Below are 19,803 nucleotides of genomic sequence, written 5' to 3'. Positions count from 1 at the left end.
TATTTCAAAAATCCTCGAAAAAATTGTTGCGGAGCAGTTAAATGAACACTTAGCGTCTAACAATCTATGTGAAACCTTTTAATCCGGTGTCAGGGCAAATCACTCCACGGAGACAGCCCTCGCAAAAATGACTAATGATCTATTGCTAACGATGGATTCTGATGCGTCATCTATGTTGCTGCTCCTCGATCTTAGCGCTGCTTTCGATACCGTCGATCATAATATTTTATTAGAACGTATCAAAACACGAATTGGTATGTCAGACTTAGCCCTGTCTTGGTTTAACTCTTATCTTACTGATAGGATGCAGTGTGTCTCCCATAACAGTGTGACCTCGGACTACGTTAAGGTAACGTGTGGAGTTCCCCAGGGTTCGGTCCTTGGCCCTGCACTCTTCAGCATCTACATGCTGCCGCTAGGTGACGTCATACGCAAATACGGTATTAGCTTTCACTGTTATGCTGATTACCCCCAACTCTACATGCCCCTAAAGCTGACCAACACGCCGGACTGTAGTCAGCTGGAGGCGTGTCTTAATGAAATTAAACAATGGATGTCCGCTAACTTTTTGCAACTCAACGCCAAAAAAACGGAAATGCTGATTATCGGTCCTGCTAGACACCGAACTCTATTTAATAATACAACTCTAACATTTGACAACCAAATAATTAAACAAGGCGACACGGTAAAAAATTTGGGTATTATCTTTGACCCAACTCTCTCCTTTGAGTCACACATTAAAAGCGTTACTAAAACGGCCTTCTTTCATCTCCGCAATATCGCTAAAATTCGCTCCATTCTGTCCACTAAAGACGCTGAGATCATTATCCATGCGTTTGTTACGTCTCGTCTCGATTACTGTAACGTATTATTTTCGGGTCTCCCCATGTCTAGCATTAAAAGATTACAGTTGGTACAAAATGCGGCTGCTAGACTTTTGACAAGAACAAGAAAGTTTGATCACATTACGCCTATACTGTATATACCTTTATATACATATATACATACATATATACCTATACTGTATATACCTTTATATACATATATACATACATATATACCTATACTGGCTCACCTGCACTGGCTTCCTGTGCACTTAAGATGTGACTTTAAGGTTTTACTACTTACGTATAAAATACTACACGGTCTAGCTCCATCCTATCTTGCCGATTGTATTGTACCATATGTCCTGGCAAGAAATCTGCGTTCAAAGGACTCCGGCTTGTTAGTGATTCCCAAAGCCCAAAAAAAGTCTGCGGGCTATAGAGCGTTTTCCGTTCGGGCTCCAGTACTCTGGAATGCCCTCCCGGTAACAGTTCGAGATGCCACCACAGTAGAAGCATTTAAGTCTCACCTTAAAACTCATTTGTATACTCTAGCCTTTAAATAGACTCCCTTTTTAGACCAGTTGATCTGCCGTTTCTTTTCTTTTTCTTCTATGCCCCACTCTCCTTTGTGGAGGGGGTCCGGTCCGATCCGGTGGCCATGTACTGCTCGCCTGTGTATCGGCTGGGGACATCTCTGCGCTGCTGATCCGCCTCCGCTTGGGATGGTTTCCTGCTGGCTCCGCTGTGAACGGGACTCTCGCTGCTGTGTTGGATCCGCTTTGGACTGGACTCTCGCGACTGTGTTGGATCCATTATGGATCGAACTTTCACAGTATCATGTTAGACCCGCTCGACATCCATTGCTTTCCTCCTCTCCAAGGTTCTCATAGTCATTATTGTCACCGACGTCCCACTGGGTGTGAGTTCTCCTTGCCCTTATGTGGGCCTACCGAGGATGTCGTAGTGGTTTGTGCAGCCCTTTGAGACACTAGTGATTTAGGGCTATATAAGTAAACATTGATTGATTGATTGATTGATATCCTTTACACACTGATATCGGTTTTTGATGCAGTACCGCCTGAGGGATCAAAGGTCCGTAATATCATCGCTTACGTGCAGTGATTTCTCCAGATTCTCTGAACCTTTTGATGATTTTACGGACCGTAGATGGTAAAATCCCTAAATTCCTTGCAATAGCTCGTTGAGAAATGTTCTTCTAAAACTGTTCGACAATTTGCTTACAATTTGGGGACCCTCGCCCCATCCTTGCTTGTGAATTATTTAGCATTTCATGGAAGCTGTTTTTATACCCAATCATGGCACCCACCTGTTCCCAATTAGCCTGCACACTTGTGGGATGTTCCAAATAAGTGTTTGATGAGCATTCCTCAACTTAATCAGTATGTATTGCCACCTTTCCCAACTTCTTTGTCACGTGTTGCTGGCATGAAATTCTAAAGTTAATTTGCAAGAAAAAATAAAAACTGTTTATCAGTATTAACATCAAATATGTTGTCTTTGTAGCATATTCAACTGAATATGGGTTGAAAAGGATTTGCAAATCATTGTATTCCGTTTATATTTACATCTAACACAATTTCCTAACTCGTATGGAAACGGGGTTTGTACCTTCATTTTCTCAAAAATCGACAGTGCGCCTCATAAACCCGGGTTCAAACACTTATGACGTCTATTAAACAGACAAGAAGCAAGGAATCATGCAGAGACAGAGTTCAATTTGGCTCAATGAGGAGAGATGTTTGGGGCTGCACACTCAGTTACAATCTCCCACCACCGTTCTAAGGTCCAGACCCACGTGCTCCTCTGTTTATCTGGGAGGTCCCTGGTTACATCACCGAGGCTGCTTCTGAAGGCCCATTTATATAGTTTGCTCCCTGGTGGTCTAGTGGCTAGGATTCGGTGCTCTCACCGCCATGGCCCAGGTTCGATTCCCGGTCAGGGAAACGTCGTTCAACCTGTCTGGGAGCAGTCAATTTTTTTTTACCATGAATTGATTAACGTATTGAAAAACTTATTGGGGTGTTACCATTTAGTGGTCAATTGTACGGAATATGTACTATACTATGCAATCTACTAATACAAGTCTCAATCAATTTAGAAATGCAAACGTGCTAACACTCGTGATATCGCCCTGTCTCTGCTTTGTCTGCGTCACGGCACTCGATGTTCCGGACACAAACACTGATAAGAGACGACTTGCAGTCCAAGATTGTAAATTGTCCCTTTGCACGGATGGAAAAGTTAGGGGTGTAACGGTACACAAAAATTTCGGTTCGGTACGTACCTCGGTTCAGAGGTCACGGTTCGGTTCATTTTCGGTACAATAAGAAATAAAGAAAAGATAAATTTTTGGATTATTTATTTAACAATTTGCAAAATCGTCCACCAAAAATATTTTGATGTGAAGTAATGGGAAACTTGGATAGGTCAATAATTCATAATAACATTGATTTTGATTCAATATTATGTTTTAAGCAATGACAGTTTGAAAGAAAAAAAAAAACAGCTTTGTTTAATTAGTCAACGTTGCAACTTTTTTCTAAATTACACTTAGCCTTTAAGCTTTTTTATTTCACTTTTGTTTATGTTTTTGTTTATTTTGATAGTATTTTTAGAATGTGCCATGGGCCTTTAAAACATTAGGTGTGTGCCGCAAATGGCACACTTTTGACACTCCTGCTATAGATATTAAAAAATTAAATCAGAGCCTGGCGACGCATGCATGTTTATCATAACTCTCTCGCTCTGTCTGTCTCTGGCCCTCCCTCACGAATGCTGCTGTGTGCACAAATTGTCTTGTTTTGAACCCCTTCTTAACCTTGAACGTACATTGAAAATACACGCAACCCTAACTTAAAATGCCGGACATTTGAGGCATTTAAGAAACTCCACCCGGACAGCCCCGCAAAAGAGGACATGTCCGGTGAAAAGAGGAGGTATGGTCAGTCTATCATAGCCCGGTCGTTACTAGCATGCCGTGTGTTGTTGTTTTTTTGATTGATTGATACTTTTATTAGTAGATTGCACAGTACAGTACATATTCCGTACAATTGACCACTAAATGGTAACACCCCAATAAGTATTTCAACCTGTTTTAAGTCGGGGTCCACGTAAATCAATTCATGGTGCCTCGTAGGGGTGCAACGGATCAAAAAACTCACGGAGTTTTGCAACACTTTTAAATTATTAAATTAAAATATATAAAATCTAGTTCAAGTGCACAAGGCATAATATCTTCTTTTTAACATAATTAATGAAAAACAGTGCCACGTAAAAAGGGATTTCTCCTTTTCTCCACTGCTTGTGTCAGTACCTGCACAAGGTGACTCTCTTAGAGGGGGCGTGTCTTCTCCTCTCCCACTCTGCTGTGATGAAATGAGCACTTATGGTCAGATAGTTCCCCTGGACCCCCACCCTTCTGTCGTGAGCGCAACAGATGACGCTCGGTGCGCTACTTAATATGTCCGTGTCGTTCGGTACACCTCCAAACCGAACCGAAACCCCCGTACCGAATCGGTTCAATACAAATACACGTACCGTTACACCCCTAGGAAAAGTACAACTTCAGCACAATTGATAATAACTATAGCAACGGCCTTTAAGCATAAGAGTTGTGTGATAACTTACGCATAATTATTCTAACATGTACAGAATAATTCTGTTAATAATTAATAATTTTAGGCGCACCGGGTTATAAGGCGCACTGTCGAGTTTTGAGAAAATGAAAAGGTTTTAAGTGCGCCTTATTGTCTGAAAAATACGGTACAAGTTATCTTAGACAGGCGGGACTAGTATCTGATGTCTTTAGATCTTGGCACAGGGTACATCGATACAGCTCAGAAATCCGTAAGCTACGATTGAAATTAAACCTGTCGTCACCGTCAGGTTTGGCGATGGCTACGTGGTGACCATGAAGATCAGGGCCGCCAAGGCCGGCTGCGCCCCCGATCTGAACCCGGCCGAAGCCTTCATGGAGAGCACCTTCCCCGGCTGCGTCCAGAGGGAAAAACACTACAACACCCTGCAGTACAAGATCGCCTCTTCCTCCCTGGCAAGGATCTTCCAGATGGTCCTGGCCAACAAAGACCAGCTCAACATCGAGGACTACTCGGTGTCACAGACCACTCTCGATCAGGTGAGAAAAAAAAAAAAGTTTAAAGAGTGTCAGGTTCAAACAATGATGACATCTTTTAATCAGACAAGAAGCAAGGAACCATGCAGAGACAAAGTTCAATTTAGCTCATGAGGAGAACGCATGGAGCTGCACACTTAGTCACAGTCTAAGAGATTCAGCTCCCACATCCCTCTATCTATTCAGGAGTTCCATAGTTAACATCACTGAGGCCGCCTCTAAAAGGAGTGGTCACATATATTATGCAAAGCAGGTCCAGTACGTACAATATGTGACGGAATGGGCTGGGGCCTTGTGATTTCCTTGTTTCTGCTTCGTCTGAGTGCTGTCATCTTATCTTCGTTGAGGTCCTTGAAGTCCTTGGCTGTTAGCGGGCTATAACAAAGATGACATCTGCGGCTGAGGCCACCCCTCAGACAAGAAGTTTTGTCCTTGCACAGATAGAAAATATGCTGCTTGAGCACAATAGCAAATCACTACAGCAACTGACTTTAAACATACTAAAGTTATGTGATAATATATATAAGAGAGGAATGTGAATATTTTCTCACCAAGCTTGCATGTGTGTCCCTTCTTGAAGGTCTTTGTGAATTTTGCCAAACAGCAATCAAGAGAAGACGAGGCCATAGTTCTGCACCCGAAAGCTGCCGGGGCACAGCACGGTGGTCAGGGCACCCCCGTGAAGAGACTCAGGAAGTAAAGAAGCTTTACTTGCTTTGGGAGGCGATCGTACTTGACGGACGTAGCTTTTTGGGGTTCGGGGCCCAATCCTTGTTTTCGTAGGCAGAACCACCAAGCGCGTTACAAGAAGGTGGAAGAAGACAAAGTGGTAACGGCGTACATTTCGGACAAAGTTTAATTGTTGCACATCACTTGTTTACATTAATGAAGTCCGAGTAGAGCCTCAGTCTGCCTGGTCATGGTAGTCCGCAAAGGTTCAATCGAAGCAACCGGAGTCCGTGTTCGTTGAAGATGTTTCTCCTTATTTCAGCCGTGTGAAATATCCGCGGAAACCGCATATATTTAAACATTAATTACCAACATTTTGTAGTGTGTAAGGATGGGAGTCGAAGGAGAAGTGTCCAAAGATGGGGCTAACTCTGTGTTCTTTTTAGGCAATCCGGCGGTATCAAGACATCCGTGGCTTCTTAGTCTAACACAGAACACTGGAAATGTTTCACATGAAAACCCGTCCGACCGGAACTCTAGCAATAACAAAAGTTCCGTGGGTGAATAATCCATCCATCTTCTTCCACTTATCCGAGGTCGTGTCGCATGGGCAGCAGCCACTTTGTCCAGCTCTTCCCGGGGAATTCCGAGGCGTTCCCAGGCCAGCCGGGAGACATAGTCTTCCCAACGTGTCCTGGGTCTTCTCTGTGGCCTCCTACCGGTCGGACGTGACCGAAACACCTCCCTAGGTAGGCGTTCGGATGGCATCCTGACCAGATGCCCGAACCACCTCATCTGGGTCCTCTCGATGTGAAGGAGCAGTGGCTTTAGTTTGAGTTCCTCCCGGATGACAGAGCTTCTCACCCTATCTCTAAGGGAGAGCCCCGCCACCCGGCGGAGGAAACTCATTTCGGCCGCCTGTACCCGTGATCTTGTCCTTTCGGTCATAACCCGAAGCTCATGACCATAGGTGAGGATGGGAACGTAGATCGGCCGGTAAATCGATAGCTTTGCTTTCCGGCTCAGCTCCTTCTTCACCACGACGGATCGATTCAACGTCCGCTTTACTGAAGACGCCGCACCGATCCGCCTGTCGATTTCACGATCCACTCTTCCCTCACTCGTGAACAAGACTCCGGGGTACTTGAACTCCTCCACTTGGGGCAGGGTTTCCTCCCCAACCCGTAGATGGAACTCCACCCTGGAAATGTGTCCCGTCCAACCAGAACTCTCGCATTAACAAAAGTTCCGTGGGTGAATAATCCATCCATCTTCTTCCACTTATCCGAGGTTGTGTCGCAGGGGCAGCAGCCACTTTGTCCAGCTCTTCCCGGGGAATCCCGAGGCGTTCCCAGGCCAGCCGGGAGACATAGTCTTCCCAACGTGTCCTGGGTCTTCCCCGTGGCCTCCTACCGGTCGGACGTGTCCGAAACACCTCCCTAGGTAGGCGTTCGGATGGCATCCTGACCAGATGCCCGAACCACCTCATCTGACTCCTCTCGATGTGGAGGAGCAGTGGCTTTACTTTGAGTTCCTCCCGGATGACAGAGCTTCTCACCCTATCTCTAAGGGAGAGATCCGCCATCCGGCGGAGGAAACTCATTTCGGCCGCCTGTACCCGTGATCTTGTCCTTTCGGTCATAACCCAAAGCTCATGACCATAGGTGAGGATGGGAACGTAGATCGACCGGTAAATCGATAGCTTTGCTTTCCGGCTCAGCTCCTTCTTCACCACGACGGATCGATTCAACGTCCGCTTTACTGAAGACGCCGCACCATTCCGCCTGTCGATTTCACGATCCACTCTTCCCTCACTCGTGAACAAGACTCCGGGGTACTTGAACTCCTCCACTTGGGGCAGGGTTTCCTCCCCAACCCGTAGATGGAACTCCACCCTGGAAATGTGTCCCGTCCAACCAGAACTCTCGCATTAACAAAAGTTCCGTGGGTGAATAATCCATCCATCTTCTTCCACTTATCCGAGGTCGTGTCGCATGGGCAGCAGCCACTTTGTCCAGCTCTTCCCGGGGAATTCCGAGGCGTTCCCAGGCCAGCCGGGAGACATAGTCTTCCCAACGTGTCCTGGGTCTTCTCTGTGGCCTCCTACCGGTCGGACGTGACCGAAACACCTCCCTAGGTAGGCGTTCGGATGGCATCCTGACCAGATGCCCGAACCACCTCATGTGGCTCCTCTCAATGTGGAGGAGCAGTGGCTTTAGTTTGAGCTCCTCCCGGATGACAGAGCTTCTCACCCTATCTCTAAGGGAGAGACCCGCCACCCGGCGGAGGAAACTCATTTCGGCCGCCTGTACCCGTGATCTTGTCCTTTCGGTCATAACCCAAAGCTCATGACCATAGGTGAGGATGGGAACGTAGATCGACCGGTAAATCGATAGCTTTGCTTTCCGGCTCAGCTCCTTCTTCACCACGACGGATCGATTCAACGTCCGCTTTACTGAAGACGCCAGACCGATCCGCCTGTCGATCTCACGATCCACTCTTCCCTCACTCGTGAACAAGACTCCGGGGTACTTGAACTCCTCCACTTGGGGCAGGGTTTCCTCCCCAACCCGGAGATGGCACTCCACCCTGGAAAAGCCGTCCAACCAGAACTCTCGCAATAACCAAAGTTCTGTGGGTGAATAATGTCCATCCATTTTCTTCCGCTTATCCGAGGTCTGGTCGCAGGGGCAGCAGCCTGAGTATGGCAAGCTCAAACTTCCCTCTCTTCAGCCACTTCTTCTTGTTCATAGAGCCCAGTGGGAAGTAGTCTAACTTGCTGGTGACCAAGGCATTGGTTATGATCAAAGATTTTGACCCTATTCCTTTGATTTTGGCAATGTTCGTAGCTGGTAAAAAGCTGCAGATGTTACTGACTTAACGCGGAGTGCCTGAGTCCCCGAGATTTCTAACCTGATTGTTAGGTTTCCGAGACATGGTCTGGAGTTGACTGAACATGTTCTCTCTTCTTCTATGAGCCCAAGACCATGATTCCCCAGGTAGAGTGGTCACCAACCAGCGACACGCCCATTAGGTATATCTAGAAACGGAGACTTCACACCTCCATTTCTGGGTTTCTGGTGAAACATCTTCAACAGGAAGAGTCTAGTTGCCTCGATTCAACTTCGGTGCATAAATGAATATCTGAAATTAAGGCCAAAAGTGCTTACTTTTGTTCCTTGGCTTTTTTGTGTTAAGCCCATGTGTTTGTCTCATAATATGCATTCTAGAACCCCAAAACCAGGTAAGTTAACTCTTTGTGTAAATGGTAAATAAAAACAGAATACAATGATTTGCTAAACCTTTTCAACTTATATTCAATTGACTAAACTGCTAAGACGAGATAATTAATGTTCACACTTGAAAACTTCATTTTTTTGGGGCAAATAATCATTTACTTAGCAAAAACATTTTTTTTTTACCACTGTGTTACATGGCCTTTCCTTTAAACAACATTTAGTAAATGTTTGGGAACTGAGGAGACCAACTTTTGAAGCTTTACAGGTTGAATTATTTCCCATTCTGGCTGGATGTACAGCTTAAGTTGTTCCGACTGTTCACACCAAATACTAAATACTGCATGTTTAAATGTTGGTGTGGTCATCCGTGTTTTGTCCTTCATCATATACACACATGTTTCCTCTTTGGTCCGGAGGACACGACGCCCACATTTTCCGAAAACTATTTGAAATGTGGACTCGTCAGACCACAGAACACCTTTCCACTTTGCATCGGTCCATCTTAGATGAGCTCGGGTTCAGCGAAGCCGGCGGCGTTGCTGGGTGTTGTTGATAAATGGCTTTCGCTTTACATAGTAGAGTTTTAACTTGCACTTACAGTCGTAGCGATGAACTGTAGTTACTGACAGTTGTTTTCTGAAGTGTTCCTGAGCCCATGTGGTGATATCCTTTACACCACGGGTCTCAGACTCCAATTGCGGCCCGCGAGACGTTATTTTGCGGCCCCCACCTTAATATGAAAGTTTAAAGCCAGTGTGGCCCGCTAGTTTTATATGAATGGTGTTTGACAGCGTTGTGTGCGGAGCTGAAGGAATCTACCACTCACGGTGTGGTATATGGCTCTCAAGGGCCAAACATTGACATCACTTGCATGATGCAAGCAGAGAAACGTTTTGCCGATTTTCCACTAGACCTGCATGCGCTCTTTCTCCCTCGCCCGCCCGCCTGCTCGTTCTGTCAATCTCGCTCTCTCGCTCCCCCGACGCCGATGTAAACAGTCCGGGCGGGGGGAGATGAGAGGCCCGGTAGCTTCCGAAGCACTCCGCCGAAGGACCGAGCGACAATACAAAACTGTGATGCACTGGACCCCAGCGCTGATACTTCGATAGAGAGTATGTTAGTCGTGATGTTAGCCCGTTCGGGGCTAATTGTGCTACCGTGACTGTAAACTCTGCAAGCAACCCCCCCGCCCCCAGCCCCAAAGTAAATTGAGTTTGAGACCCCTGCTTTACACACTGATGTCGCTTTTTGACGCAGTACCGCCTGAGGGATCGAAGGTCCGTAATATCATGGCTTACGTGCACTGATTTCTCCAAAATTCCTTGCAGCAGCTGGTTGAGAAATCTTGTTTTTAAACTGTTGGACAATTTGCTTACGCATTTGTTCACAAAGCGGCAAACCTTGTTTGGGAACGACTGAGAATTTCACGTAAGCTGCTTTTCTACCCAATCATGGCATCCACCTGTTCCCAATTAGCCTGTTCACCTGTGGGATCTTCCAAATAAGTTTTTAATGAGCATTCCTCAACTTTCTCGGTTGAAGCGTGTCTGGGTGTTGTTGATAAATGGCTGTGGCTTTGCATAGTAGAGTGTAAACATGACATATCTTGTCTTTGCAGTCTATTCAATTGAATATGAGTTGAAAATGATTTGCTAAATATTATATCCTATTTTTATTTACCAATTACACAACGTGACAACTTCACTGGTTTTGGGTTTCGTACTTAAAATGAGATAATCTGTCCGTTTTTTTTCTTTGTCAAAGACACTTTTGACCTCGATTTTGGTGCCGGACTCGACTATAAAACGCAGTTCAACCCTTCGAATGGCACCTTAAATATGTGAAGAAGTGGAAAAACTCTGCAGTTTTTCAAGGACTGTCTTTGTAGCAATGACTGTGCCTGCAGACAGCCCCGGACTGTAGGACCAGGACCAAGGCGCTCAGTAAGTGGGAATTGCTTTTAATTCAGATGCCAAGCTTTTTTTTTGCCTTTTTAGTTACACGAACGAAGCATGTGAAACATAATATAGTCTTAGCACTTTATGCAAAAATAATCAACCGTTTTTTTTAATGTAAAACATTTGCAGCTTGCAAAAGCTAATTGTTGTTCAGTGCATTTCAACACTTTTCGATATCAGCCTCATGCAGGGTTTTTTGTTTTGTTTTTCACTTTTTGCGCTTTTTCAGACATGAATGTAATGTTCCTGGAACCAACAACCAAATAAATAAAGATAATTTCCCTATGACCATTTACTTACCGTAATTTCCGGACCATAGGGTGCACCGGATTGTAAGGCACACTGCCATTGGGTCTATTTTCAGACATAGAGGGGACCGGATTATATTACATTTTTCTTTGTGCAAATATATTTTATTAGATTTTACAGTTAAAATGACAAACAGTCACATCCACTCATACACACACACATACACACTTGAGGAGAGAGGTGCACATGAACTTTAACAACTCAAGGTTTACAGTACAGACATTATTAGAAAATATACCCATATATTGTATATATATATACATACACACACACACATATATATATCCATACATATATATATATACATATATATCCATCCATCCCGCTGCGGCTCACGATCAGCAGGCTATCGAGATCACAGCAAAATAGATGAACATACCTCGGCATCAAGGATCCTCAGGAAGTGTTCACAAGATCACCTCCCGAGGGCCTGTCCACCGTACACACTTAGAGGGAAAAAAAAGGAAAAGTTACAGGGCTTGATCAATACAAAACAATAATCACAAAAAAAAAAAAAAAACTGAACAAAAAAGCAAGTAAACCATGACAAAACCATATCAGAAGTGACACAAGAAAAACAAATGTAGTGTTGAATCAGTACAAAAGATAATAACAATAAAAATAAAAAATAAAAAAGGAATACAACTACAAAAAAATGACAGTTTAGTTTTCCTTTAAATGTCTATAAGTTATGCTTCAATATATGTCAGTAAAGGTTTCCAGGTTAATTCCCATTTATTCATATTTGTAGAGTTTATAAATCTTATTTTTTCAAGAGTCATTACATTCACAAGTTCATTTAACCAGTTCCTGAAGTTGGGTGCAGATAGACTATTCCAGTCTCTGAGAATGAGTCTTTTGGCCAAAACCGTCCCAAGCAGCAACACACTTCTAATATGTTTTGGAAGCTTTTGTGTTTCTGAAGACCACCCAAATAAGATCATATCCCTATCAGGGACAATTTTTCTCTGATATACCCCCGAGTAAAAAAAGAAAATGCTGGACCAAAATGATTGAATAATTGGACATCCCCAAAACGAGTGAGACAATGATCCTTCAGCAGATTTACATTTATCACAAAGTGGAGATGTATCCGGATAAAATTTGTGTAATAAAACTTTAGAATAGTAAAAACGATGAATCACTTTAAACTGTATGAGCCTATGTCTGCTGTTAATTGAGCACTTGTGAATTTGAGAGAGTGTCTGTTCCCATTGCTGATTGGGTATTGTTGTTCTTAGTTCCTGTTCCCATGCTCTTTTAACACTGTCTGCTGATGTCATAGACATAATGAAGCAGCTGACAAATTTAGCGATAGACTTTTTACTTGTGGGTGGTAAATTTAATAGTTCTAAAAGAGGATGTTTTTCATTTACCAACTGAGACTTTGAAATGTTTTCTTTAATAAATGTTTTTACCTGCAAATAGCAAAACCAACTGAATTGGGACAAATTGAATTTGATTCGCAATTGCTCAAATGACACAAGACTGTCCTCGACCTAAATGTCTTTCATGCATTTAATTCCATTTGAGTACCAGTCAAAAAATGTTTTATCTGTTATCGATGGAATAAATGCATGATTGTGATATATTGGTGAATACATAGTTACATTGGAAATATTCAATTGTTTTTTAATTTGAGAAAGAATTTTGATAGAATTTCGTACTACAACACTATGACTTATTGATTTAATTGAAGAGACTGGTTTAGTAAAAAGTAACGATAGCAATGATGTATAAGGTTTCACTAATGACTGCAGTTCCAATTTCAGCCATAAGGGAGCAGAATTAAGAGATTCATTATTTGGGGACCCCATCTTCCAATAGGTCAATGCGTTCAGATTTGATGCCCAATAATAATTTTTGAACATTGGAAGACCCAGTCCCCCTTCCTCTGTAGATCTAAATAAGTGCTTTTTGGATATTCTGCGTTTTTTACATCCCCACACAAAATCTAGAACTAAAGATTCAAGTTTTTTGAAAAAATCTACAGGAATTACAATTGGTAAATTTTGAAAAAGATAAATAAATTTGGGCAGAGTGATCATTTTAATAGCATTCACCTTGCCTAACATAGAGAGAGGTAGGGTCTTCCAATACTCAATACACACTTTCAGTTTCTCAAAGGCTTCAATAAAGTTCAACTTCAGTAATGATTCATAATTTTTAGATATTTTTAAGCCAAGATAGGATATGTAATTTTCTGCGACTTTAACTGGATTTTGACTGATCTCAACGTTATCTCCTAGGAACATAAGCTCACTTTTGGACCAGTTTATTTTATAACCAGATATTCTACCAAAAGAGTCTACATATTCTAAAAGAAGTGGTAGTGCAACTTCTGGCTCAGTGAGTGTAACAAGTACATCATCTGCATAAAGGGAGATGAGACTCTCTGATGAGCCCACTGAAAATCCTTTAATATTAGAGTTCATTCTTAAACCAATAGCCAGTGGTTCGAGGGCCAAATTGAAGAGTAAGGGCGAAAGGCAGTCACCCTGTCTCACACCGCGATGTAATTCAAAACTATCCGATATTACATTATTAGTTATGACATATGATTTTGGTGCAGAATAAATTATTTTAACCCATTTTATAAAATTTTCTCCCAATCCAAATAATTTGAGAACATGAAAAAGATAAGCCCACTCAATTGAATCAAAAGCTTTATGAGCATCCAGAGTCAGGACGGCAGCCTTTTTGTTTCCTGTGCAGTCAGAGTACAATACGTTCAGTAATCTCCGTACATTGCCAAAAGAAGGTCTGTCCGGGATGAAACCGACCTGATCTGGATGAATAATTTCTGTTATGTGGTTGCTTAACCTTGTTGCGAGTACCTTAGTTAGAATCTTATGGTCTAAATTGAGCAGGGAGATAGGTCTATAATTGGCTGGATCAAGTGGATTTTTTCCCTTTTTTGGTATTATACATATATGGGCTTCATACAAAGAACTTGGAAGTTTGTTGTTCACAAAAGAATCATTTAACATTCTAAGTATTATAGGGGATAGTATTTCACTGAAAGCTTGATAAAACTCCGCACCAAATCCATCTGGACCAGGACTTTTATTCAAGGAGAAAGATTTCAGTGCTTTTTGCAGTTCTTCAGTTGAAATAGTGTTGTCTAAAGAATTCTGATTATTTGGACTCAGTTGAGGTAAGTTTAATGAGGTAAAAAAATAATTTAAATCATTAACCGATATAGCTGAATTAGATTTATATAATTCTGAATAAAAGTCCTTGAAGACATTATTGATATCCTTTAAATCTGTACATGTTTCACCTGTTTTTGAGCATATTTTGTGAATAGCAGCTTTGGCTTGATCTCCTTTGAGCTGTCTAGATAGAAGTTTTTGTGGTTTATCGGATATTTCAAAATGTTTTTGTTTATTTTTCAGCAGGAGTTTAGATACTTCCCCATGAAGAAGAGAGTTGTATTCATTTTTCAGTTTCAGCATCTTATTGTAATCAGACTGCAAAAGAGAATTTATATGAATTTTTTCCATTTCTTTAATTTCTTTTTCTAATTCTCTCTGCCTTTTTCTTGTTTCTCTTTGTTTTGAGATTTCAAATGAAATGATATATCCTCTCACAGTAGCTTTAAGAGCTTCCCACAATGTGGAGTCTGAGACCTCTCCGTTATCATTCACCTCAATAAAATCTTGGATAATCTTGTTTATATACTCTTTAAAATCTTCATATAATAATAGTTGTGGATTAAATCTCCATTTTTGTTTGATTTTAAGGAGATCAATTTGAATCTGCAAACTCACAGGACTGTGATCTGAGATTATTCTACTATGGTACTCAGGATTACTGACATTGGAGAGGGAAGAGCCTTCCACTAAAAAGTAATCAATTCTCGTGTAGGAATTGTGTACAGTAGAGTAAAATGAATACTCCCTTTTCTTAGGGTGTTTTACTCTCCATATGTCTATGATATTTCTTGATCTCATAAGATTATTAATAGTTTTAGTTGAGTTAGCAATTACATGAGATTTAGTTGACAATCTATCTAAAGTGGGGTCCAAAAGGCAGTTAAAATCACCACCAATGTAGATATGAGAGGAGCTATCATCAGGAAGTAGACCAAAGACTCGATGATAAAAGTTTGAGTCATCAGTGTTTGGTCCATAGATATTCAAAAAAGTTACTGGATAGGATGTAATATGACCATTCAATAAAATAAATCTCCCATTAGGGTCAATTATTTTTGATGTAAGTATGAAAGGCACATTTTTATGAAATAAAATAGCTACACCTCTAGCTTGTGAAGTAAAGGGTGCGTGATAAACCTGAGATATCCAGCTTGTTTTAAGTTTGTGTTGGTTGTCTTTACAGAGATGTGTTTCTTGTAAGAATACAACATCTGCTTTTAATGAATTTAAATGTGAAAAAACCTTCCCTGCTTTAATATTTTTGGCTAAGCCCCTAACATTCCATGAAACTAGTGTGATTTTTTTCTTACAAGTTGACATTATGGTGTTTTAGGTTTTTTTTTTTTTTTTTTTTTTTTTTTTTGTCCTTACATGAAAAAAAAACCTTAGTAATTAGTAAGTTGAAATATGATTGTACATCTCTTTCCTCCACATTCATGCTCAGATTCACACGTACACAACACTCACACCCCATTGTTCCCCCCTCCCTCGGTTCCCATCGTGTGTAGTTCAATGTTTTGGAGTGAAATCTCCATTGTGGTGATGTCCATAAGATGTCGTTTTGGACGATTCCCCAGTCCATGAGTCCCCCACCCCCATCTTCAGGCGCAGGGCACATGCTCGTAGCTGCGTTCATTGCCCCAAGCAATTAGTTTTACAAGCCTTTGCTTGCTAAGATCAAAGACAGCTTCTGTCTGCTCGCCGGGAATTGATTGATTGATTGATTGATACTTTTATTAGTAGTTTGCACAGTACAGTACATATTCCGTACAATTGACCACTAAATGGTAACACCCCAATAAGTTTTTCGACTTGTTTAAGTCGGGGTCCACGTTAATCAATTCATTGAAACACAAAGTTCTGTGATAACTTATGCAATTATTCAGGCATTTATCGACTACGGCGTCAGCACGGATTACAGTGGCGGACGGGCGCAAATTCTCAGGACTTATGCAGATCCCAAATACAGACAAGAAGGTAAGAAAAGTTGCGTTTGCATAATATTGGGAAAGAAAACGGCAGATATTATATCTGCTAATAGGTGTTGCGGTCCTTAAACTAATACTTGTGATATCCAGTATGTACTCATGGTGCCCAAGACCAGACTTAAAACCAGGGGACACAGGGGTCTTCTCTGGGGTCGGCCCTAAGATCTGGAACTTTCTGCCCCTCCATGTTAGAACTGCTCCCACAGTGGAGTGTTTTAGGTCTTGTCTTAAGACCCACTTTTATTCTTGGGCTTTTAACACTACCTGAGTTGTGGTCTTCTTGTTTTTATTTTGTTTTTCCATTTATTGTTTTAATGGGTTTTACCCTTTAAAATCGTTTTTAATCATATGTATTTTTATATTGGTTTTATATATTTTTTTGTTTTTGTTTTTAGTCAGTTGTTGAGTAACTCGTGAGTAACTTTTCATTTATTTAGCAGCTATTCGTTAATGGTTCTTGGACAACAATAGTGTGTTATTGTATTTCTATCCTTCTTGAGACATCAACAAGGAAAAGTAGCTTCCATATGAGGAGGTGTGAACAAGTTAGGACATAAATCATGCTCCCAATACGGAAAAACATTGCATCTAATAGAGAATGTCTTATTTGCTCCCTGAGGGTGGTCCCAAAAAGGAGGGATTTTTCAAATTGACTGTGTGTCGCTTTTAAAAGTGCTCCCCCTCTGGTCAACATATGAAATAACAAGTGTGTGTAAGAAATTGAAATGTGCCCCCTTTGGCCAAAATTATTGAAAAAAAACACACAAAAAATATGTACATAGAGCCATACTGTAATTACTTGAAGTAAATAATGAAGAATAAAAAACAATTACAAACAAAAAATAATAATAATAAAAAACTAAAAGCAGTCTTAAAAAATTGGGAACAATTTCTCATATTTCTGTTACTATAATATTGCAATATTTTCTCGTAAAATTGTTATTTTTTATGTAAAATGATTACTTTTTAACGCAAAAGGGTGACATTTGTCATATAGAATTCTGACTTTTATCATGAGATTGCCATTTTTTTTTTTTGTCCTTTTAAAACTGACATTTTTTGGAGTAACATTTTTACTTTTGTCATAAGTTTGCCAAGTAAAATTCGGATTATTATTGTAATTTTGCTCAAATGTTTAAGTTTTTTTAAAATAAAATTGTGACTTTTGTCGAGTAAAATGGCGACTCTTTTCGTTAAACTGCCCAAAATTTTAAGTTTTTCTTGTATGTGTATGAAATTGAAATGCGCCATATTTGGCTAAAATTATTGAAAAAAACAAAAAAATATATGTATATAGAGCCATACTGTAATTACTTGAAGTAAATAATGAAGAATAAAAAACAATTACAAACAAAAAATAATTTGAAAAATAAATAAAAGCAGTCTTATAAAATTGGGAACAATTCTCATATTTCTGTTTCTATAATATTGCAATATTTTCTAGTAAAATTGTTAGTTTTTTAAGTAAAATTATTACTTTTTAATGCAAAATGGTGACATTTGTCATAAAAAACTCTGACTTATGATATTGCCAAGTTGACTGTGTGTCGCTTTTAAAAGTGCTCCCCCTCTGGTCAACATATGAAATAACAAGTGTGTGTAAGAAATTAAAATGCGCCCCTTTTGGCCAAAATTATTGAAAAAAATACATAAATAGATATGTATATAGAAACATACTGTAATTACTTGAAGTAAATAAGAATAAAAAACAATTATAAAATAAAAATAATAAAATACTTTTTCTCTTGTTTCTATAATATTGCAATATTTTCTCGTAAAATTGTTACTTTTTTATGTAAAATTATTACTTTGTAATGCAAAATGATGACAGTTGTCATATAAAATTCTGACTTTTATCACGATATTGCCATTATTTTGTTGTCCAAAATTATTGAAAAAAATAAATAAATAGATATGTATATAGAAACATACTGTAATTACTTGAAGTAAATAAGAATATAAAACAATTATAAAATAAGAAAAAATAAAATACTTTTTCTCTTGTTTCTATAATGTTGCAATATTTTCTTGTAAAATTACTTTTTTAGGTAAAATTATTACTTTGTAATGCAAAATGATGACATTTGTCATATAAAATTCTGACTTTTATCACGATATTGCCATTTTTTTTGTTGTTCTTGTAAAACAGTGACAATTTTTGGAGTAAAATGTTGACTTTTGTCATAACTTTGCCAAGTAAAATTCCGATTATTATTGTATTATATGTTTAAGTTTTCTTATAAAATTGTGACTTTTGTCGAGTAAAATGGCGACTCTTTTAATTAAACTGCCAAAAATGTTAAGCTTTTCTTACAAAATTGCGACTGTTTTTTGAGTAAAATTCATAACAGCACATATTTTCCATTTTTCTCGTACAATTTGGACTCACGTTGAGTAAAATTACGACTTTTACTATAACACTACCAAAATTCTAAGTTTTTCTTGTGAAATTGTGACCTTTTTCTTGTGAAATTCCAACTCATTTTCACAACAAGCTTTTTTATAGTTGCATAGTATTTATATATTATTAATGTTGTAAATACACATCTTTATTCATCTATAAAGTGTGGTCCTAAAGAGGTCGACATTTTTGGAGGTCTCAAGAAGGTAAGAAATACAAGAATGTGTGTGTGTGTGTGTGTGTGTGTTCTTGTATTTCTATCCTTCTTGAGACATCAACAAGGAAAAGTAGCTTCCATATGAGGAGGTGTGAACAAGTTAGGACATAAATCATGCTCCCAATACGGAAAAACATTGCATCTAATAGAGAATGTCTCATTTGCTCCCTGGTGGTGAAATCTATCAAAATGACGGTTTTTTTCAAGTTGACTGTGTGTCGCTTTTAAAAGTGCTCCCCCTCTGGTCAACATATGAAATAACAAGTGTGTGTAAGAAATTGAAATGCGCCATATTTGGCTAAAATTATTGAAAAAAAACAAAAAAATATATGTATAAAGAGACATACTGTAATTACTTGAAGTAAATAATGAAGAATAAAAAAACAATTACAAACAAAAAATAATTTGAAAAATAAATAAAAGCAGTCTTATAAAATTGGGAACAATTTCTCATATATCTGTTTCTATAATATTGCAATATTTTCTCGTAAAATTGTTAGTATATTTTATGTAAAATTATTACTTTTTAATGCAAAATGGTGACATTTGTCATAAAAAACTCTGACTTATGATATTGCCAAGTTGACTGTGTGTCGCTTTTAAAAGTGCTCCCCCTCTGGTCAACATATGAAATAACAAGTGTGTGTAAGAAATTAAAATGTGCCCCTTTTGGCCAAAATTATTGAAAAAAATAAATAAATAGATATGTATATAGAAACATACTGTAATTACTTGAAGTAAATAAGAATATAAAACAATTATAAAATAAGAAAAAATAAAATACTTTTTCTCTTGTTTCTATAATGTTGCAATATTTTCTCGTAAAATTACTTTTTCAGGTAAAATTATTACTTTGTAATGCAAAATGATGACATTTGTCATAT

General features: G+C 39.5%; 1 protein-coding gene and 1 non-coding gene across 5 annotated transcripts in view; both read left to right on the top strand.

The window, feature by feature from the left end:
• The window catches only part of LOC133569755 (retinal-specific phospholipid-transporting ATPase ABCA4-like), a 170,282-nt gene extending 159,128 nt beyond the window's left edge, over positions 1-11,154 (top strand). For all 4 annotated transcript variants that reach the window (XM_061922331.1, XM_061922332.1, XM_061922329.1 and 1 more), the window contains 2 exons: positions 4,734-4,983; positions 5,561-11,154. In XM_061922331.1, the coding sequence (XP_061778315.1) occupies positions 4,734-4,983; positions 5,561-5,680 (370 nt within the window). In that variant the 3' untranslated portion in view covers positions 5,681-11,154. The remainder of the gene's footprint in view (positions 1-4,733; positions 4,984-5,560) is intronic.
• On the top strand, positions 2,720-2,791 carry trnae-cuc (transfer RNA glutamic acid (anticodon CUC)). Its single transcript has one exon. It is a non-coding gene; the product is annotated as a tRNA-Glu (tRNA).
• Positions 11,155-19,803: the final 8,649 nt, after the last annotated feature.

This window comes from Nerophis ophidion, linkage group LG15 (genome assembly GCF_033978795.1).
Source record: "Nerophis ophidion isolate RoL-2023_Sa linkage group LG15, RoL_Noph_v1.0, whole genome shotgun sequence".
NCBI classification, from domain to species: Eukaryota; Metazoa; Chordata; class Actinopteri; order Syngnathiformes; family Syngnathidae; genus Nerophis; species Nerophis ophidion.
This window is presented reverse-complemented; position numbering and strand designations above follow the sequence as displayed.